This window comes from Gopherus flavomarginatus, chromosome 11, assembly GCF_025201925.1.
Source record: "Gopherus flavomarginatus isolate rGopFla2 chromosome 11, rGopFla2.mat.asm, whole genome shotgun sequence".
Taxonomy (NCBI): domain Eukaryota; kingdom Metazoa; phylum Chordata; order Testudines; family Testudinidae; genus Gopherus; species Gopherus flavomarginatus.
In genome coordinates, this window is record NC_066627.1 from 748,592 (window position 1) to 770,906 (window position 22,315).

Consider the following 22,315-nt stretch of genomic DNA (forward strand, 5'->3'; position numbering starts at 1 on the left):
GCGAGTCTGTACATTCAGGAAGGACGCTGTCTCTTCAGGGCTGAAGGGTTCAGGGAAGAATTGAAATAAGAGCCACCTTCCTTAACGTAATGAGCAAGCGTTTGATGTTCGGCCTTCTCGTTTTCATTCTATATCCAGGTAGTTAGTCATAGAATTCGCCTCACTGCTCCGGAATCTCTTTCTCTCTCTCTCTTTGTACACACACCGCCTCCCTATTCCCATCTCTCTCTCCCTCTCTTTGCAGTCTCTTTCTGCCCCTCTATCTCCTCTCGCTCAATCTACCTGTCTAAGGTTATCGTGGTGAGCGCTCAGACTGCATACAACTAGAATATTTTATTTATTGTTGCAGGTGTGGTGCTGGGTGACTCGGTCCAGCTCAGGGAACCCCAGAGGTCAGGAGCTGAAGACAGCTCCGTGACCCTCAGCTGTTCTTATGAAACCAGCTACCTTCCGGTGTCTCTCTCTACTGGTACAGTCAGTATCCGAACAGAGCCCCGCACTACATCCTCCGGAGAGGAGCAAAAGGAAGCACGCTCAATGATACCGCAGGTTTCGCCCAGAAGAGGTTTTCTTCCCAGGCTGCTGACAGTTCCACAGTTCAGGACATCACAGCCCTGGAGCTGACGGACACAGCGATGTATTACTGCGCCCTGCAGCGGGCACAGTGACAGAGCCTCGCAGGAGAGCTGCACAAAAACCCTCCCCTTCCCTTCACCTTCAGGGGCTCGGCGTGGAAGAGGGACCAGAAAGAGCGTCTCCAGGACCCAGCATTCGCCCCCAGTGAGGGATTGCAGCGCTGGGCAACAGCTCGGTGCTGTCCTCCCTGTCAACATCTCGCTGATGTACACACATTCTGTAATCTACACACACACACACACACACACACACACCAGAATGCCTGCAGGGTCTCTTGAAGATGCCACCCACCAAAACAAATGGATACATGCATCCATAAATAACTGTGATTGAACGGAGCCCTTCCTTCTTCTGGCTCCTAAATCCCAGCCCAAATGTTTAATCGCAGGGGGGTCTGTCTCTACCAGTGTCTGGGCAGCACCCAGGACAATGGGGCCCTGATGTCAACTGAGTTTAGACGTACCCACAGGGCTCCTCCTCCTCCTCATGCCCCACACTCATCTCAGAACTTGGGCGATTTGCACAATTATTTAATGACAGAAGACTCGGAGATCAAAAAAAGTTAAATCGATGTGGCCACTGAATCATTTCATATGTCAAAGTAAACAGACTTAAATCAAACCCCAGTACGTTTCCAAGCAGCATTTTTCTTAACTGAATTTTACAGCTAGGCAGAGGGTTATCAAGAGAAGTACTTGTACCCTGGCTTGTCTGGCGTATGGTGAAATCCACATTTTTTACTTCTACTGCTAAAATCGAATCTTCCAAGTCTACATATAAGCCTTCTAGAGGATTCATTTCATGGATTTATTTGGCAAAGTTTTACGGTTGGCTGTCAGCCTGATGCCAACTCTCCTGCTTTTCCAACCTGGTTTGGGACTGGAGATGGCAGAGTTACAACCACTAATACTTACAGTACTTTACACTAAGCAGGTTTTAAATGGTGAAATCTAGTGAGAAGATTTTTTTTCCCTTGGGAAGTAATGAAACACTTTCCGCACTCTTGTAACTAAGGAATGGCTTGTAGGAATAATCGAGGTCAAAAGGAAGAATTATGCACATACAGTTTGACCTCCTGCATAACAGGGGCCAGAACATTTCTCTCAATGACACCTGATCCCTTTAGAGAAACATGAGAAATTCCATGTGTAAATAACCCTTCCCTCGTCTAGGTAAATATCTGAATGGCTCATGCAGGAGTGGTCGGATAGCTAGTAGCCAAGAGGGTCAGGGATGCAGCCCCATGCTCTTTGTGTCCCTAAGCCTCTGACTGCCAGAAGCTGGGACTGGAAGACAGGGGATGGATCACTCGATAATTGTTCTGTTCTGACGCACCTGTCACTGGCCACTGTTGGAAGAGAGGACGCTAGGCTGGATGGACCATTGGCCTTGCTGGGCCTGACCATTCTTATGTTTTCTTGCTGCTTTGTCAAAATTACTTGCTTGATTTATTATGTCCACAAGTGGGCGGGCCTGCCGTTCTGGGAATTACTTTTTACATTGTGTTTTATTTTGAATCCAACACTCCCCTGGATAGCATCTCTTTCTGGATTCTCGTGTCCTAAAGAGGAGAAGGAAGGCGGGAAGTCACAGAGAGGGCTCTTTTACAGCATACACTTTCTTTTAATAACCATAACAGGAGGAAGAACTATTTTTATTATTGGATAAAGGGTCTAGCAAAAAGGAGGATAATTTCAAGTTGCAAAATGGTCTTCTACCTTCTGACCTCTACTCGTGAAGTCAAATGAGAGAAATGATCATTTTTATTTCATATATTGTATTTAAGAGCTACAAAAATCCTGTTATAACAGCCTATAATTTTCAAAGAAGCCTGGGGGATATAGGCACCAACATTTCTAAAGATATTTTGAAAATCACACATATTTTTTTAAAGAAAACTAGATTATCTGAACCAGATAACTGTATGAGTTGATAGAACTTTGCTTTCCTTTCGAGATACTTTGCTTTAAAATGGAAACCAAACCAGTTTCTACATCACATCATCAGAGATTTTTGTGTAAAACTATGATTGAATAAATCTGTTACTGTTTTTTTCTTTCCACAGGTCTTGTTCAAAGTAATTCTATGTTTCAGTGTCCTGCAGAAATGCAAATCTCAGAGGGGCAACTCGCCACTTCGCAGTGTAATTTCACCGCCTCTTTCAGCAGCTCTTCTGGTTTTATCAGTACCCGAACCAACCACCTCAGCATTTATTGACAGAGTATCAATCTCTTGCTGAGAAGAACATCTTCACTTCTGGAAACTTTTCAGCAGTTTTGTTCAGCTCTAATAAGACAGTTCTCTTGAAGACTGAGGCAGTGTCCCTCCAAGACAGAGCCATGTATCACTGTGCTCTGAGATCCACACTGGGGCGGAGTTGCATTTCCGGTAATACAAGATGTGATCAAGGTGCTCCCACACACCGAGGGTGTCAGAGACTGTTTTTCTACTCGAATCTTTTTATGAAACTTCTCTGCCAAGTTCAGTTCCTTCTGCTCTTCCCAAACCCGATGCAGTTATCTGTTATAGTTATGTAAATTAATATATGCATGAATTTACAACCTTTATATGAAAATATGTGTTGTCAATAAAACAAATCACCCCATGAAACTTGAAAAATTGTACCAGGATTTCCTGCAGCCAGAAACATGCCATAAAAGACCTCGGGCGAGGTTCTGATCTGTGTCCCATCACCGCAGCTCTGGTCTAATTATATCGGGCCTGTTCTTAGCTGCTGTGAAGCATTTTGGGTCCTCTGACATCAGCATCCATCCACGATCAATCCAACTCTTTCTTTCTGTCCATCAGTCTTTCTGTTTTCCCAGCTTCTTACACAAGGTAGTCTCTCTGGTTCCCTGGTGAGGCAAAGTTCATTTCATGTCTAAACACTTTATCTACTGCATAGAGACAGTCACAGCTACAAACAAAACTTTTTGAATGCTGGGGGTGGTCAGAAGAGCCACCAAACAGAGTCAGTTTCCCATGGAAATCATTATCAAACACCACTCACCTCCTCTAATTTCCTCTGGGTTTGGGCATTGGGGTCAGACCCGCGCCTCTCGACTTTTCAGGGTGGCACGTGGGTCAGTTTATAACATTCAGTCAACAATCCCCTTGCTTCACTGTTGTGTTTTCACCGCCTCTTTGTAACTCAGAGCAGACTAAAGTCCCCTGAACAATGGCCATGCATTTTGTCTAGCGCCGCAGTACATTCTGCAGAGAGGAACGAAGCAATACGGTGATTATAGCGAAAATGCGGGTTTCACCTAACAGAGATTTTCTTCCCAGGCTGCTGACAGCTTGACAGTTCTGAACATCACAGCCCTGGAGCTGGCAGACACTGTAGTGTATCTCTGCGGCCTGCTTCTGGCACAGTGACAGAGCCATGGAGCAGAGCTGTGCAAATCCCTCCCTTCCTTCCCATTCACCAGTCCTGTATAATTTGGAAAGAGACCAGAGACAGGAGTCTCCAAAGTCCTGCAGTCTCCCCCAAGTCACAGGTACAGATACAGCTCTGCTCTAAGTAACAGGCAATTACAGACAGGGATCAGAGGGGTAGCGTGTTAGTCTGGATCTGTAAAAAGGGACAAAGAGTCCTGGGGCACCTTATAGACTGACAGATGTACTGGAGCATGAGCTTTCCTGGGTGAATACCCACTTTGTCAGAGCATGTGGTGGAAATTTGCAGAGGCAGGTATAAATATGCCCACAAGAATCAGTCTAGAGACAACCAGGTTAGTTCAATCAGGGAGGATGAGGCCCTCTTGTATCACTTGGTTTGCTGGTGCCTAGAGCTGACCCTGGCTGTCCCAGCCCCACATCTTGCTGGCTTGCAGGAAAGCTTCAGGATGAGGTCGGAATATGGTTAAATTCTGTTTCACCCACAGAGACCTGGGCGAATGACTAAGGGTGAGATTTTAAAGGTTTTAGCTGCTTAAAGATGCAGAGAAGCACCTAGGGGACGGATTTTAAAAGGTATTTAAGTGCCATCTGGAATTTTCAAATGTATCCAGGCACCTAACACCCATTGAAATCAATGAGATTGAGACACCTATTTGCTTTTGAAAATCCCACTAGACGCCTCAATGTCTTTAAGACCCACCCCCTAAGGCAGTGTCCCTCAACCTTTCCAGACTACAGGACCCCTTTCAGGGGTCTGATTCCTCTTGGGGACCCCCAAGTTTGCAGGGCCGGCTCCAGGCACCAGCTCAGCAAGCAGGTGCCTGGGGTGGCCAAGGGGAAGGGGCGGCACGTCGGGCTCTTCAGCAGCAATTCGGCAGCGGGTCCCTCAGTCCCTCTTGGAGGGAAGGACCTGCCGCCGAAGTGCCACCGAAGAAGAAAGTGGTGCGGTGGAGTTACAGATGAATTGTTGCTGATCACCATCGTGGCTTGTTTGTTTGTTTGTTTGTTTCTGCTTGGGGCTGCAAAAACCCTGGAGCCACCCTGCATGTTTCACTTTACTTAAAAACTACTTGCTTACAAAATCAGACATAAAAACACAAAGGTGTCACAGCCACACTATTACTGAAAAAATTGTTTCACTTTCTCCCTTTGTCTGTGTGAAGTTTTAGTTCGTACTGACTTGGCTAGTGCTTTTGATGTAGCCTGTTGTAAAACTAGGCAAATATCCAGATGAGTTGATGTATCCCCTGGAAGGTCTCTGTGCAGGCCTGGTTGAGACCCACTGCCCCAAGGGGATTTTTGAAAGCACCTAAGTTAAATTTATAAAAGGTTTTTAAGCACGTTAACAGGCAGACAGTTGCTATCTACATCACTATACATCCAAATACCACCAAAATCTGCTCTTTGGTGGGATTTTCAAAATTTCTTTACCAGGTTAGGTGCCTAATTCCCCTTGGTTTTTCATTGGCATGTCTAAGTGCTATAGTGAGTTATAACAATAGCTTATTTATCAGCACCCACCACAAACACTAGGGAATCCCTTCTGTCTCAATAATAAGGAAATCCCCTAAAATGGTGGTGAAGTCGCAGGGAGTGAATTATAATGCTCCCTGAATGAAGGTGACCCATAATTAATCGCAGAGCATGTACTTATGTAAGGGTGTCATAAGCATCTTTCCCAAATCTGGACCTTAGTGTCCAAAATATGGGTGCTAGTGGGACCTCCAAGCTTAAGTACCAGATTGGACCTGGTATCACTGCCACCAATCAGGAATTCTTCCAGGGCCTGATCCCTTCTGGTCTCCCCAAAACCTTCCCTGGGGGACCCCAAGAACCCAGATCCCTTGGGTTCTTAAAACAAGGAGAAATAACCCATTTCCACCTCTTCTCCCCCTCCCAGAATTTCCCTCCCTGGGCTATTCTGAGATACTGATCCAGCCTCCTAAATCACCATACAGAGAAGCGTCTCCCGTCCTCTCACAAGGAGGCAAACAGATTTAAGGAAAATAAAGAGAGACTTTATCTTTCTCTCCTCCCGTCTCTCCCACCAGTCCTGGTGAGCTATTCCAATCCCCTGGGATAACAAGAGAGACAAGGAAAGAATCAATCAGGTTCTCCAAAAAGAAATCTTTTAATAAAAGAAAGGAAAAACAAAGAATTATCTCTGTAACTTCAAGATGTAAACAATACAGGGTCTTTTAGCTTATAGACAATAGAAAAGAGACTTTCCCCCCTGTACCAATATACATCCAAAAATATTCCCAGCAACTGCACATACAAAGTTTAGCCAACCAGATCCACAATTGCAAATTAGTGTAAACAAACACAAAGACTACACTGTTTTCTAACTTTATACTTACACAATTGGAACAGAAGTTTAGAGAACTTGAAGATGGGGGGGAGGGATAGCTCAGTGGCTTGAGCATTGGCCTGCTAAAACCAGGGTTGTGAGTTCAATCCTTGAGGGGGCCATTTGGGGAACTGGGGTAAAAATCTGGGGATTGGTCCTGCTTTGAGCAGGGGGTTGGACTAGATGACCTTCTGAGGTTCCTTCCAATCCTAATATTCTATGATTCTATGACAGATCACTCTCAGAGCCAAGAGGGCACAGAACAGACACAAAGAACACACACCCCAAAACTTCCCTCCCTTAAGATTTGAAAAATCTTGTTTTCTGATTGGTCCTCTGGTCAGGTGTTTGGTTTCCTTTGTTACCCCTATACAAGTAGCAGAGACATTAACCCTTAACAATCTGTTTATGACAATAGTTTATTTATCAGCACCCACCACAAACACTGAGGAATCCCTTCTGTCCCAATAATAAGGAAATCCCCTAAAATGGTGGTGAAGTCGCAGGGAGTGAATTATAATGCTCCCTGAATGAAGGTGACCCATAATTAACCACAGAGTATGTACTTATGTAACAGTGATTACAGTTACCTGCCAAAGAACACAGCAACAGTAATTCATCCAAACAGGTGAGAAGTCTTTAGGACAGGGGTGACCCTTTTATAATTCTGTGTTTGTACAGTGCCAGTCACAATGAGGTCTTACTCTAAGCCCAGCCCTCCTAGAATACACTTAAATAATGCAGAATTCTTAGCAATGATTCCTACTGTCATAGGATAAATGGGAAGGTCATTTCATGGATTGAGAACTGGTTAAAAGACAGGGAACAAAGGGTAGGAATAAATGGTAAATTCTCAGAATGGAGAGGGGTAATAAGTGGTGTGCCCCAAGGGTCAGTCCTCGGACCAATCCTATTCAACTTATTCATAAATGATCAAGAGAAACGGGTAAACAGTGAGGTGGCAAAGTTTGCAGATGATTCTAAACTGCTCAAGATAGTTAAGACCAAAGCAGACTGTGAAGAACTTCAAAAAGATCTCACAAAACAAAGTGATTGGGCAACAAAATGGCAAATGAAATTAAATGTGGATAAATTTAAAGTAATGAACATTGGAAAAAATAACCCCAACTATACATACAATATGATGGGGGCTAATTTAGCTACAACAAATCAGGAAAAAGAACTTGGAGTCATCTTGGATAGTTCTCTGAAGATGTCCACGCAGTGTGCGGAGGCGGTCAAAAAAGGCAAACAGGATATTAGGAATCATTAAAAAGGGGATAGAAAATAAGACTAAGAATATATTGTTGCCCTTATATAAATTGATGGTACACCCACATCTCGAATACTGTGTACAGATGTGGTCTCCTCATCTCAAAAAAGATATACTGGCATTAGAAAAGGTCCAGAAAAGGACAACTAAAATGATTAGGAGTTTGGAATGAGTCACATATGAGGAAAGATTAAAGAGGCTAGGCCTCTTCATCTTGGAAAAGAGGAGACTAAGGTGGGGTATGATAGAGTATATAAAATCATGAGTGATGTGGAGAAAGTGGATAAGGAAAAATTATTCACTTATTCCCATAATGCAAGAACTAGGGGTCACCAAATGAAATTAATAGGCAGCAGGTTTAAAACAAATAAAAGGAAGTTCTTCTCCACACAGCGCATAGTCAACTTGTGGAATTCCTTGCCTGAGGAGGTTGTGAAGGCTGGGACTATAACAGCATTTAAAAGAGAACTGGATAAATTCATGGTGGTTAAGTCCATAAATGGCTATTAGCCAGGATGGGTAAGGAATGGTGTCCCTAGCCTCTGTTTGTTAGAGAAAGATCACTTGATCATTGCCTGTTAGGTTCACTCCCTCTGGGGCACCTGGAATTGGCCACTCTTGGTAGACAGATACTGGGCTAGATGAACCTTTGGTCTGACCTGGTACGGCTGTTTTTATGTTCTTATGTTATGTTAACTGATTTCTGGGAATCAATGCCACAACTGTGCTCAGAAATTCACCACAAAGGGGAGAGCTGGAAGGAGACAAAGCAGAATGGGACCAAAGAGCCAGAAGGACCTTTATGGGGAGAAGATTTCTGGTAGCAGAGGGGTCTTTAATCTAGCAAATAAAGTCAAAAATAGATCCAGTGGCTGGAAACTGAAGCAGGACAAACTCAGGCTGTCAAGGCTGATTCCTCACACTGGTACTTCCAGTGCAGAAGGTGGGGGCCCCAAGGACTCCACAAATTAATACTGGCCACTCCAGGCTGGCAATGCTGCCACCACCCAAGTGAAAACTGCCTTTTACCAATCCAGAAAAACCTCACTTGGGAAGATTTTTCTGAGGCGTCTTGGCTTTTCCGCTCCTCCTTTGGGGCAGCTGAGAAAGAAAAGGGAAGCTCAACTGCTGTATCACTTGATTAACATAGGCACAGCCTCTTTACCTCCTGAGACACAGAAATCTAATCGTGCTCTTAAAAAGGTAAATTTTATTGAAAAAAGAAAGAAAACACATCTGAAAACTCAGGCTGTTAGGGATTGAACACCAAAAGTGACTTTCTTGAGGTCCATCTTAAAGGTTACAAGCAAACAAAAACAAAAGAAAAGCACCTGGGGTTAGCACAGAGGAATCCAAAAGCCCAAAATGACGAATTAAATCTAATCACATCTAACCAGACATCTCTGATCTACTTACATACCTGTGGTTTCAAATGAGTAGTTTCTAGGTATGATGTTGATTATTTTTATACCTGGCCCAAACCTTACGGCGTGTTGCTACCCTGTCTGCTTCTGCTGGAAAGAACAAAAGTCCCCAACACCCAGCATCTATTAGGAAACCTTCTGACATCCTCAGTGAACAGCAGACACAACTGTGCTAATTTTTATAGTGAATTTGCATCTACTGTTTTTGCAGGACTAAGTACAGAGAAGAACAGTGTCACCCAGAGACAAGGACAGGTGACCGGGTACAAAGTGAATCTGTCACAGTAGGCTGTACTTTCTAGACTGAATATGCAGGTTATGACATATACTGGTACAAACAGGACAGCAGCGGCCAGACGAAGTACCTCTTCCGAAGATCTACCGGAAGCGAGCACAATGCGGCTGGGAGCCGGTTCCACCTGGACTTCGGCGAACCCGAAAAATACGTGGGTCTGAGAATTGTGGAGTTAGAACTGGGCGATTCGGTGACATACTTCTGTGCTATAGCTGACAGGGCCTTTCCTTAGGTTACCATGGTGGTTGGGTTAATAAAGGGGCTTTTACAAAATCCAATGCTCAGTTTTCTCGACTCGGAGACAAAACTTGCGCGGACAGAAATCAGTGTAAAGAGACACAAGAAGCCACAAGCAGGGGTTTGAATCAAACGATGCAGGTGTGACGGAAACCGCAGGGGCACTAACTGTGTGGAAATGTTGCCCTTTTCCAGGAACCTTCCCCCCACCTCCCCTAAAACACTCAGAATCTCATGAGCCCGATGTCAGTACCTGTCACACCGCAATTCCCATGAATAGCTCTGTCTGCTTTTGGGGCCAGATCCCAACAGGTAGGAATCAGACCTCACTCCAGTAGAGTAAACAGGGCAAAGTATCAGCTGGTGTAAATCAAGGCTGATCCATTGGATTCAAAGGGCCAGACCACAATTGACATAAATCAGCTGTCTCGCCATTGGAATCAATGGCCCAGATCCCCAGGTCATGAGTCAACGGGCTTAATTTTGCTTCACTCTGGAGAAAGATCCCCACACACAATGTTTCTCTGGGGTGTCAGCAGGGAGATCCTGACCAGATCTGTGGAAATGGGATCCATGTACAGTTCCCTTTTTTTTTTTTTTTTTTTTGGTGTTAGCTTTCTTGCTGGGCTCTTGTCTCCGAAGATGCGACAGTTGCTCTTACTGAGTTGCTAAAGAGATTTGGAAGTTAGAAAGATGCCACGTGACAGGAAAAAGCCAAAGCCACAGCAGGCAGGGTAAACGTTAACGGAGAGTATTATCTGTGTTACATGGTGAAGGAAACAGCCGTCAACTGGAGTCTATATGAGAGGACGAAATGGTCTTGCCACAGATTTAATTTCTCTGGTTTGATTCTGTGAGAGAAACTTCATCATAAAATACTATTCTATCCAGGGTCCTGTATTCACCCATCATTGTGGTAGCTTGAGCCCCTGAAGATCTAGAAACAACATATTTAACCATGAAGGAGCCAGAAATCCTGCTTTGGACAGCAACAGCATTTCTATCTTTGAGTAAGTGTCCGCTAAAAGGGGAAACGAAAGTTAGAACTTCTGTTACCTATTGGGTTTGAGCAGGGGGTGGAATTAGAAGCCAGGATGACTGGGTTCTGCTCACAGCTCAGGGAGGGGAGCAGGGGTCTAGCGGGTTAAAGGAGAGGGTCTGGCCTCCTGATTTCTAGTCCCACTTCCGGGAGAGGAGGAGAGTCTAGTGGTTGAGAGCAGTTAGACTGAGCATCAGGACTCCCGGGGCCAATGCCCAGCACTGAGTGGGGATCATGCTGTAGTGGGTAGAGCATGGACGATTAGGACTCAAGACTCCGAGGTTCCATTCCTAACTTCACTGCTGCCTTACCCCGAGCATGGGGCAAACCCATTGTGTGCCTGCATCATTCTCTTTGTACAAGATGCTTAAAACCAGTCTTTCCATTTCTGGGAGGCCGTGAGTCCTAAAGGGACTCTGTTCTCCTCACATGAGAACGCCTGTAAATGTGTGACAGTTTACATGCTTATTTAATGTGAACTTCGCCTGCATTTCTTTCCTTCCCTGCAGGTTCAAGCCAGGGACAAGGCAGTGTCATGCAAACACAAGGAAAGCTGGAAAAGTTGGGGGGTCAGACTGTCACCCTGGAGTGTACTTTCTCCACTGGATACCAGTATTATTACTTATTTTGGTACAGACAGCAACGATCAGGGACAATGAATTTCCTTTTCCGAATAGATGAGAATAATGCTAAAAAGAATGGAGCTGGGAGACGGTTTTCTGCAGAACTCAGGAAATCCTTTAAGTTCTTCAGTTTAACCATTAAAGAGCTAGAGCAGACGGACTCGGCGATGTATTTCTGTGCTCTATGGGAAGACACTATGAGATGTTTAATAGGGAGCCCTGTACAAAAACCCACCTCCTGGGCTTTCTCATCATGAGAAACACAACTGCAGAGTAATATCCCCAAGCCCAGACAGATGGTTAAACCAGATGATGGAGCTGGTATAAACCCCACGACCTGACACCTATGAGGCCTCCTGGGTCTTATTCACCATTGGGTTACCCCAGATTAACCTCGGTTTACCCACTCTGGGTCTGCTTCTCAACTGCGGTGAACCACTTTGGGCCAGATGAAGTCAACTAGGCAAGGTCCACCACAGGTATCAATCAGCTGTACTTCCACTGGGGCTGGATTCCCCAGCTAGAGTAAACCAGCGTGGTGCCAATGGAACAGATACACAAAGGCATGACCAGGGCTGGCGCTTCCATTTAGGCAACCTAGGAGGTCGCCTAGGGCACCAGGATTTGGGGGAGCTGTATTTTGCCGCTCTCAGTGGCAATTCGGCAGCGGGGGGTCCTTCCGCACTCCGAATCTTCAGCGACAATTCTGCGGCGGGTCCTTCACTCACTCCAGGACCCGCTGCTGAAGTGACCCGAAGACCGGGAGAGCGGAAGGATCCCCCCCCGCTGCAGAATTCCTGCCAACCAGGAGAGCGGAAGGACCCCCGCCTAGGACGCCAAAAACCCTAGCACCGCTCCTGGGCACAACACACACAAGCATGTAGACACATGTGCAGGTGCAAACACAAACATAGAGACAAATAGAAAGACACCAACACCCACAAAACTGGCACACACAACAGAGTTTTTAAGTCTTCCCACAATGTCTTTAATTCACTTCTCACCAAGTAGCAACAGGAAGGACAATAAAAATAAGAACATAAGAATGGCCGTACCGGGTCAGACCAAAGATCCATCTAGCCTAGTAACCTGTCTACCAACAGTGCCAATGCCAGGTGCCCCAGGGGGAGTGAACCTAACAGGCAATGGTCAAGTGAGCTCTCTCCTGCCGTCCATCTCCATTCTCTGACAAAGAGGCTAGAGACACCATTCCTTCCCGATCCTGGCTAACAGCCGTTAATGAACTTAACCACCATGAATGTATCCAGTTTTCTTTTAAATACTGTTATAGTCCCAGCCTTCACAGCCTCCTCAGGCAAGGAGTTCCATGAGTTGACTGTGCGCTGCATGAAGAACTTCCTTGCATTTTTTTTAAACCTGCTGCCCATTAATTTCATTTGGTGACCCCTAGTTCTTGTATTATGGGAATAAGTAAATAACTTTTCCTTATCCACTTTCTCCACATCACTCATCATTTTATATACCTCTATCATACTCCTCCTTAGTCTCCTCTTTTCCAAGATGAAGAGGCCTAGCCTCTTTAATCTCTCCTCATATGGGACCCATTCCAAACCCCTAATGATTTTAGTTGTCCTTTTCTGAACCTTTTCTAGTGCCAGTATATCTTTTTTGAGATGAGGAGACCACATCTGTACACAGTATTCGAGATGTGGGCATACCGTGGATTTATATAAGGGCAATAATAAATTCTCAGTCTATTTTCTATCCCCTTTATAATGATTCCTAACATCCTGTTTGCTTTTTTGACCACCTCTGCACACTGCATGGACATCTTCAGAGAACTATCCACGATGACTCCAAGATCTTTTTCCTGATTTATTGTAGCTAAATTAGCCCCCATCATATTGTATGTATAGTTGGGGTTATTTTTTCCAAAGATGGGGTTATAAGGATAAGAAAAAATGCGAAGTCAGAAACCGATCTTCCAGAAAATGCGGAGGAAGGAATTTGTCCCACGAGTTCTCTCACCTGTGCTTCAGCTTCTGAATAATCTGAACCCAGCCCATTTCCTGTGTCTGTTACGCATTTCCCGAACCCCTCCCTCTTCTGTTAGGCTGATCTCGCACTAACCTCTCCCAGTCCGTCAGGGAAGTTACCTTTAAAATTCTTCTCGCAGTGACCTCTCAGCTTGTCTGGCTGCGAGGCACCATGGAGACACGTTTCATTCTCAGCTTTTGCCTCTTTAGCCAACTAGGTAACCAGGTTTTGGGTTTTTGGAAAAAGCATCATGGAATTCTGCTCCCAACTCGCATCCTACCCAGATCCCGAACCCTGATCCTAATCCTAACCCAGATCCGAATGCCCTGCTATCCTAACCTTAATTTTTTGCGCTAACCTTAATTTGTTTGAAATTAGGCGGATAAACCCCTTGGGCTCTTTTGAAATTCCTGGTCTAGACCTGCCAATGCACCTGGCTGCCCTTGAACGTGAGCGTTTTGTTTCAGGTGCGGTGCTGGGTGACTCGATCCGGTCAAAGGAACCCGAAGTGTCCAGGTCAGAAGGAGACACCGTGAGCCTTATTTGTTCTTATGGAACCCGCTACACTGCTGGTGTCTATCTCTACTGGTACCGTCAGTATCCGAACCGAGCCCTGCAGTACATCCTCCTGAGAGGAACGAGAGATGTCAGTTATGCCAGCGATACTGCAGGTTTTGCCCAGGAGAGGTTTTCTTCGCAGGCAAATGACAGCTCCACAACTCTGAACATCGCAGCCCTGGAGCTGGCAGACACAGCGGTGTATCTCTGCGCCCTGCAGAGAGCACAGTGACAGAGCCTCACAGCAGAGCTGTACAAAAACCCTTCCAGCCCTGCTGCAGGGGATGTTACAGGCATTAAAACGGGCAGCAGCGCATTCAAATACTAAAAACTTGATAAGTTTATGGAGGGGATGGTATAATGGGATAGCCTGATTGGGGCAATTAGTTCGTCATTGACAGTAAATATGCCCAATGAGTTGTGCTGGGATGTTAGGTAGGGTGGGATCTCGGTTACTACAGAGAATCCTTGCCTGGGTGTCTGGCTGGTGAGTCTTGCCCACACGCTCAGGGTTTAGCTGATTGCTATATTTGGAGTCCAGAAGGAATTTTCACCCAGGGAAGATTGGCCGAAGCCCTGGGAGTTTTTCACCTTCCTTTGCAGCGTGGGGCACTGGTCACTTGCTGGAGGATTCTCTGCACCTTGAAGTCTTTAAACCACATTTGAGGACTTCAAGGGCTCAGACACAGGTCTGATACGGGAGTGGGTGTGTGAGATTCTGTGGCCTGTCTTGTGCAAGAAGTCAGACTAGATGATCCTAACGGTCCCTTCTGACCTTAAAGTCTATGGAAGACAGTATTTAAGCTGCTTAAATACACAACTCTCCTTAAAAGTTAAATGGTTATTTAAAGAGCTAATTTAAACATCTTCCTTGCATAAGATAATGGGCATGATCTTTAATTAGTAAGCTATTAACACCTCTTTTCCTGGCGTCAGGAATGATCTATATGGGTGTAGTGTTTGTGTGGGAATCATATGTAGCAAAACAAAGGTTAAAGGTGAGTACAAATGTAGATGAAGTGACCTATCGTTGAAAATACAAATTGAGATAAAATGCGAAGGAAAAATTTCCTTTAAAAATGGACGATATTCTGTTAAATTGCTAATTTATAGTGAAATGGGGGTAACACAGGCGAAGGGGGAAATTGTTGTAAATACCCATTCTTGAGTGATGGGTAAAGCTGTAGCTACCAACTCTCCCGGAGTCAAAGCAATGCTCCTGTTGATGAGACAGTTGCATTTTCGGGTAGATTTGCTTAGAAACTATTTAATTGCAAGACACTATTCCGGAGACCATCTGCTGAGAATCACGAACTCTTCACATTACAAAGCGTCGCCATCTGCTGGAGCAGTCCCAGAGCAAACACGCCCCTGCCCACCAGCACACTGAGATGTCAGCTGCTGGCTGACCTCAGTCCACTACATTTCCCGGATCTCCGATGAGTTCCTCAGACGTCTCCTTCTTCCTCTGCGCTGGTTTCTAATTAATCTTCCACTGTTGTAGCTGCCCTGACAGACGGGTCGTTTATAGTCCTCTGAGGCAGCGGCAGTATCTGGGCGTTTGAAACTGGGTCGCTAGAGAAGATACTATAGAGACGTGTTTTCTTCTCAGCATTTGGATATTCAGTCTCGTAGGCAACTGGGCTGGGATTTCAAAGAAGCCTAAGGAAACTAGATACTCAATTAACATCAACAACCTAAACCTATACCCAGCCCGAACCCTGAACTGGAACCCTTACCCTACGCTGTAACCAAAAAGTGACTGCTACAACCTGACAGTTCACCTTCACCGTAACCCGAAACCCGCGTTCATACCTTCGCCTTAAAACCCTTCTCCTGCTCATAGCATTAATTGCTGTGGAGTTAGGCGCTTAAATCCCATTAGATGCCTTTGAAATTTCCTGAAACTGCAATGTAGGTGGAATCTTTTCCACGGGTTAGCTCCAGGGCAAATGTTGTTCTTGAATGTGTTTCTCCTTTTTCAGGCTGTGCGCTGGGAGACTCGGTCAAATCCAAGGAATTCGAATATCAGAGGGTAGCCGTGTTACTCTGGATCTGTAAAAGCAGCAAAAAATCCTGTGGCACCTTATAGACTAACAGACGTTTTGGGGCATGAGCTTTCGTGGGTGAATACCCACTTCCTCAGATGCATGCATCTGAGGAAGTGGGTATTCACCCACGAAAGCTCATGCCCCAAAACGTCTGTTAGTCTATAAGGTGCCACAGGATTCTTTGCTGCTTTTAAGGAATTCGAAGTATCTGGTTCAGCTGGAGATTCTGTAACGCTCAGCTGTTTTTACACCACCAGCGATACCTATGTCTATCTGTATTGGTACCGTTAGTATCCAAACCAAGCCCCGCAGTACATTCTCTATAGAGGAGCGAAATCCTATAGCGGCCGCAGCCACATTGCAGGTTTCGCCCAGCAGAGGTTTTCGTCCCAGGCTGCTGACAGCTCCACAGTTCCGAACATCACAGCGCTGGAGCTGGCGGACAGTGCGGTGTATCACTGCGCCCTGCAGAGAGCACAGTGACAGAGCCACATAGCAGAACCCTACAGAAACCCTCCTTTCCCAGCTGCAGAGAAAGTCGTGCACATTGAGGTTATAAATTGAGCCGCTCGGGAGCGTTAAAAACAGGTTGGGTTTGGGTGTGGTGCTGTCTGATGACTCCTTCCTAGTCTCTCCAAACCACCTGCATTAAAATAGTGGTTTCCATATGAGGAGAGATTAATAAGACTGCAACTTTTCAGCTCTGAAAAGAGAAGACTGAGGTTGGATATGAATGTGGTCTATAAAATCATGCCTGGCAGTGGAGAAAGTAATTAAAGAAGCGTTATTTACTCCTTCTCATAACACAAGAACCAGGGGTTACCCAGTGAAATCAATATGCAGCAGGTTTAAAACAAACAAATGGAAGTATTTCTTCACACAAGGCACAATCAACTTGTGGAACTTCTTGCCAGAAGATATTGTGAAGGCCAAGACTACAGCAGGGTAAAAAAGGAACTAGATGGACCTCTGGTCTGACCCATTATTGCTGCTTTTATGTTCTTACTCCCTGTTATATGCAGCCAAGATTAAAGGACCAAGCTATATAAAGGAAAGTCTGAATTATTTGTTCTGGTTCTGAATCAGAGGCAGTTATAACTTACAGGTCTTCCAGGGGGTATATCAACTCATCTAGATATTCACTTAGTTTTGCAACAGGGCAGGCTACATAAAAGCACTAGCAAAGTCAGTACAAACAATTTCATAGGGACAATGACTTATTACTACTGTTGTATATATTATACACTGAAATGTAAATATGATATTTATATTCCAATTAATTTATTTTATCATTAATTGTAAAAATGCAAAGTAAGATTTTTTTCAGTAATAGGGTGGCTGTGAAACTTGTGTATTTTGATTTCCGATTTATTAAGCAACTAGATGAGTTGTAACTTGGGGTATGCAGGACAAATCCGATTCCTAACAGGGGTGCAGGTAATCTGGAAAGGTTGAGAGCCATAAAAATGGCCATATTGGGTCAGATCAAAGATAATTAGCCCAGTGCCCTGTTTTTTGACAGTGGCCAGTGCCAGGTGCCCCAGAGGGAATGAACAAAACAGGTTCAAGTGATCCATCCCCTGTTGCCCATTCCCAGCTTCTGGCAAACAGAGGCTAGGGACACCATCCCTACGCATCCTGGCTAATAGCCATTGGTGGACCTATTGGCCATGAACAAAACTGCACAGTCCTTGGGCCATTCTTTCTATGGATAAAAAGTTCCAATGGAAATCACTGGGAATCTGAGTAAAATTGATGGTGGGGTTGGAATAATAATAATAAATAATAATAATAATAATAATAATAATAGATATTTGCCAATAACCAGCTTCAACATCCCATGTGCAGCTGATTCTTATGATTTCCACCTAGAGGCTGATGCTGTGCAAAGAACAATAAGGGATCATGCCTGATCCAAGGTAACAGTGACGAAGAAGATTATCAGGATAATCAATGGCAATATTCTACGACTAAGCTCTCCTTCAGCCCAGCTTTGTAACAGCTCCAGCATGGAAGATGCTGTAACGCAGACCCAGCCGGCAGTGGCAGGTGTGAAGGGTGGGTCTGTGACTTTGGATTGCATTTAGGAAACTGAAACTAGCTATTATTCTTTGTATTGGTACAAATAACATCCAGTGGAAGAGCTTGTTTTCCTACTTTTCAAATATTCCACAGGATCAAAGAAGAATAAGGCTGGAGAGAAATGCTCTGCAGACCTCCAGAAATCCAAAAGCTCCATCAGTTTGAGGATCATGGGTTTGGAGCTGAGGGACCCAGCAGTGTACTTCTGTGCTTTCTATAGACACACACAGTGATGTGATTAACAGGAAACCCTGCACAAACATCTTACAGCTTTCTTCTTCCCTGAGAAATTGACTCCTACATGCAAAGTTAGAAGGAGACCACAGACAGGAAAGGTGTGTGTGTGTGTGTGTGTGTGTGTGTGTGTGTGGCGGGAGTGGGAAACGCTGCAGCTGGGTTCCTGGAGATGAAGACCTCTAACTGATTTCTGGGAATCAGCACGACAACTGTGCTCAGAAATTCACCACAAAGGGGAGAACTGGAAGGAGACAAAGCAGAATGAGACCCAAGAGCCAGAAGGACCTTTATGGGGAGAAGATTTCTGGTAGCAGGGGGGTCTTTAATCTAGCAGAGAAAAATCAGAAATAGATCCAGTGGCTGGAAACTGAGGCAGGACAAATTCAAGCTGTCAAGGCTGATTCCTCACTCTGGCACTTCAAGTGCAGAAGGTGGGGCCAGCAATGACTCCACAAACTAATACTGGCCACTCCAGGCTGGTAATGCTGCTACCACCCAAGTAAAAACTGCCTTTTACCAAGCCAGAAAAACGTCACTTGGGAAGATTTTTCTGAGGCGTCTTGGCTTTTCCACTCCTCACTCAGGGCAGCTGAGAAAGAAAAGGGAAGCTAGGCTGTTGTATCAGTTGATTAACATAGGCACGACCTCTTTACCGCCTGAGACACAGAAATCTAATCATGCTCTTAAAAAAGGAAATTTTATTGAAAAAAGAAAGAAAACACATCTGAAAACTCAGGCTGTTAGGAATTGAATGCCAAAAATGACTTTCTTGAGGTCCATCTTAAAGGTTACAAGCAAACAAAACCAAAACAAAAGCACCTGGGGTTAGCACAGAGGAAGAATTAAATCTAATCACATCTAACTAGACATTCCTGATCTACTTACGTACCTGTGGTTTCAAATGAGTAGTTTCTAGGTATGATGCTGATGATTTTTATACCAGGCCCAAGCATTACAGCATAGACTCATAGACTCATAGACTCTAGGACTGGAAGGGACCTCGAGAGGTCATCGAGTCCAGTCCCCTGCCCTCATGGCAGGACCAAATACTGTCTAGACCATCCCTGATAGACATTTATCTAACCTACTCTTGAATATCTCCAGAGATGGAGGTTCCACAACTTCCCTAGGCAATCTATTCCAGTGTTTAACTACCCTGACAGTTAGGAACTTTTTCCTAATGTCCAACCTAAATCTCCCTTGCTGCAGTTTAAGCCCATTGCTTCTTGTTCTATCATTAGAGGCTAAGGTGAACAAGTTTCCTCCCTCCTCCTGATGACACCCTTTTAAATACCTGAAAACTGCTATCATGTCCCCTCTCAGTCTTCTCTTTTCCAAACTAAACAAACCCAATTGTTTCAGCCTTCCTTCATAGGTCATGTTCTCAAGACCTTTAATCATTCTTGTTGCTCTTCTCTGGACCCTCTCCAATTTCTCTACATCTTTCTTGAAATGCGGTGCCCAGAACTGGACATAATACTCCAGTTGAGGCCTAACCAGAGCAGAGTAAAGCAGAAGAATGACTTCTTGTGTCTTGTTTACAACACACCTGTTAATGCATCCCAGAATCACGTTTGCTTTTTTTGCAACAGTATCACACTGTTGACTCATATTAAGCTTGTGGTCCACTATGACCCCTAGATCTCTTTCTGCCATACTCCTTCCTAGACAGTCTCTTCCCATTCTGTATGTGTGAAACTGATTGTTCCTTCTTAAGTGGAGCACTTTGCATTTATCTTTATTGAACTTCATCCTGTTTACCTCAGACCATTTCTCCAATTTGTCCAGATCATTTTGAATTTTGACCCTGTCCTCCAAATCAGTTGCAATCCCTCCCAGTTTGGTATCGTCTGCAAACTTAATAAGCGTACTTTCTATGCCAACATCTAAATCGTTGATGAAGATATTGAACAGAGCCGGTCCCAAAACAGACCCCTGCGGAACCCCACTTGTTATATCTTTCCAGTAGGATTGAGAGCCATTAATAACTACTTTCTGAGTACGGTTATCCAGCCAGTTATGCACCCACCTTATTGTAGCCCCATCTAAATTGTACTTTCCTAGGAAATGGCATGTTGCTACCCTATCTGCTTCTGTTAGAGAGAACAAAAGACCTACACCCCAGGCAGTTTTTCCCAATTTCCAAGGGTACAGCTTCCCTATTGGTTCCCCTGGTCAGGTGACAGCTCATTTTAAGTTTACCTCTTAACCCTTTACAGGTAAGCCAGTTCAGGTACATCTGCTAAGGAGGATTCTGTAGCTAACAAAATGACTAGGGAGTTACACAAGGGTGCTACCCCAACCCCCCCTCATATATCACACAGGCAAAATTTTCAATTTATCTAATGGGGTGGTCAATTCTTCATCACTTGGATGGTTCAAACACAGATTAGATTTCTCTTTCTAAAAATATACTACAGCTGAGCCATAAATTATGGAATTGGTTCAGAGCACCTGCTGAAATTCTCTGGCCTGTGTGATACAGGAGAGCAGACTACATGTTCATAATGGTCCTTTCTTGCCTTACAAATCTGTGAGTCTGCTGAATAAATTCCTAGTTGTGGAGGCTGGAATTGTCACAAGCTCCTCACGATGTTAGGTACCCAAATTCTATTGAAACTCAAGAGGGATTTAGATGCCTAACTTCCCATGGATCATTTGAAAATCACAGCTGCAATTGTTCATTTGATCAGCAAAAAGGCCTATGCACCATCTAAGTCTTACTTCAGTCCTCAGTGAATGTATGTAATCTGTGCTGGCCCCTCTGAATAAGGGCAAACACCACTGTATCATAAGAAGAGTTTAGGCATAAGTGAAAAAAATTACTCCCAGAGTTATATTGATACTAGAATTTTAAAAGGATGATCAAATCCCATGGAAATTAAAAGGGATTTGGGCACCTAACTCTATTAATCCGCTTTGGAAATCCCATCCTGCATATCCAATCCCTATTAATTTTAGTGATTAATTACCCTGCCTACCCTTAGGAAGGCTTTACAGTTGCAGTGGGAAATTGAAAATCACAGGGAAATATAAAATGGATTGAAAGTAGCAGAGTCCCCATAATCCCAAAACAAAAATGAAGTAATAGAACTGTCTGAGGACCCAGTGTGTTTATTTGTACATAACATTTAATAAAATTGTGACCTGTCCTTGTCTGGAAGGAAATAGCAAGTTCATAATGAAGTGCTGCCCCCTAATGGCCGTTTCATCTAGAGTTCACATCTACCAAAAAATGGTACAAAATTGTCTTGAAGTTTTCCTGCACTGTTCTACTAAACTGATGTCAAATGTCAGCATAAATCCTCATGTTATCCTGGGCATTTGACCTGTAAATTAGACATATAATCCAGTATGTTCTGGATACAACCACATACCACTGATCCAAATGAAATTCACTCATATAGTCAAACTTACACACATTACATTTACTCTCACTCTCTTGGATGAGGCCACTGGAAGAGTCCCTATGGCTGGGGTTGCAGAGCTGCAAGCAGGCAGTTCAGTTTGGTGCCTTGCAAGCAAAGGCTGATATGGAACCTCAGCCTGGGCCTGGGTCATGTGTCATGTGATGAGCCTGAGACACAAACACTCAGGCAGAGATGAGACAGGGAGCCAGCAGGGCTGGCTTTAGGAAGTGTGGGGCCCAATTTGAACAGTTTCGGCGGGCCCCCAGTAGGGATGACTTTAAAAAAAAATGTAAAAAAAACACGTGGGGCTTGTACTCACCAGGCGGTGCTCTGAGTCTTCAGCGGCGGGTCCTTCACTCGCTCCAGGTCTTCAGCGGCACTGAAGGACCCGGCACCAAAGTGCCACCGAAGACCCAGAGCAAGTGAAGGACCCACCGCCGAAGTGCCACTGGAGACCCAGAGCGCTGCCAGGTGAGTAAAAATTAAATAAGGTGCCTCTAGCCAGGGAAGGGATTCTCACTGGGTGCGGGGCCCTCTTAGGCGCAGGGCCCGATTCGGGGGAATTGGTGGAATAGACCTAAAGCCGGCCCTGGGAGCCAGTGTATCTCAGTGCCTTGAACATCTTAAGTTCCAATAAATTAACACCACTCAATTCAGAGCCATGAGGCTGAAAATGCCCTTGGGTCTTTCTTCACTTCTG

At 44.7% G+C, this 22,315-nt stretch overlaps 1 protein-coding gene, 1 long non-coding RNA gene and 3 gene segments (V, D, J or C); 4 read left to right on the forward strand and 1 right to left on the reverse strand.

Moving 5' to 3' along the window:
- LOC127031428 (uncharacterized) overlaps positions 1–13,737 on the reverse strand; it is a 298,017-nt gene extending 284,280 nt beyond the window's left edge. Inside the window, exon 1 of the long non-coding RNA XR_007768544.1 lies at positions 13,636–13,737. This is a non-coding gene — a long non-coding RNA (uncharacterized LOC127031428). The remainder of the gene's footprint in view (positions 1–13,635) is intronic.
- Positions 1–22,315, forward strand: part of LOC127031398 (uncharacterized) — a 414,252-nt gene that overhangs the window by 375,728 nt on the left and 16,209 nt on the right. The window lies entirely within an intron of this gene.
- Positions 1–22,315, forward strand: part of LOC127031404 (T cell receptor alpha variable 38-1-like) — a 255,799-nt gene that overhangs the window by 162,952 nt on the left and 70,532 nt on the right.
- Positions 1–22,315, forward strand: part of LOC127031414 (T cell receptor alpha variable 19-like) — a 92,618-nt gene that overhangs the window by 6,424 nt on the left and 63,879 nt on the right.
- On the forward strand, positions 13,393–14,092 carry LOC127031417 (T cell receptor alpha variable 38-1-like). The segment is given in 2 exon segments: positions 13,393–13,494; positions 13,745–14,092. Coding segments are annotated over 2 exon segments (369 nt in total).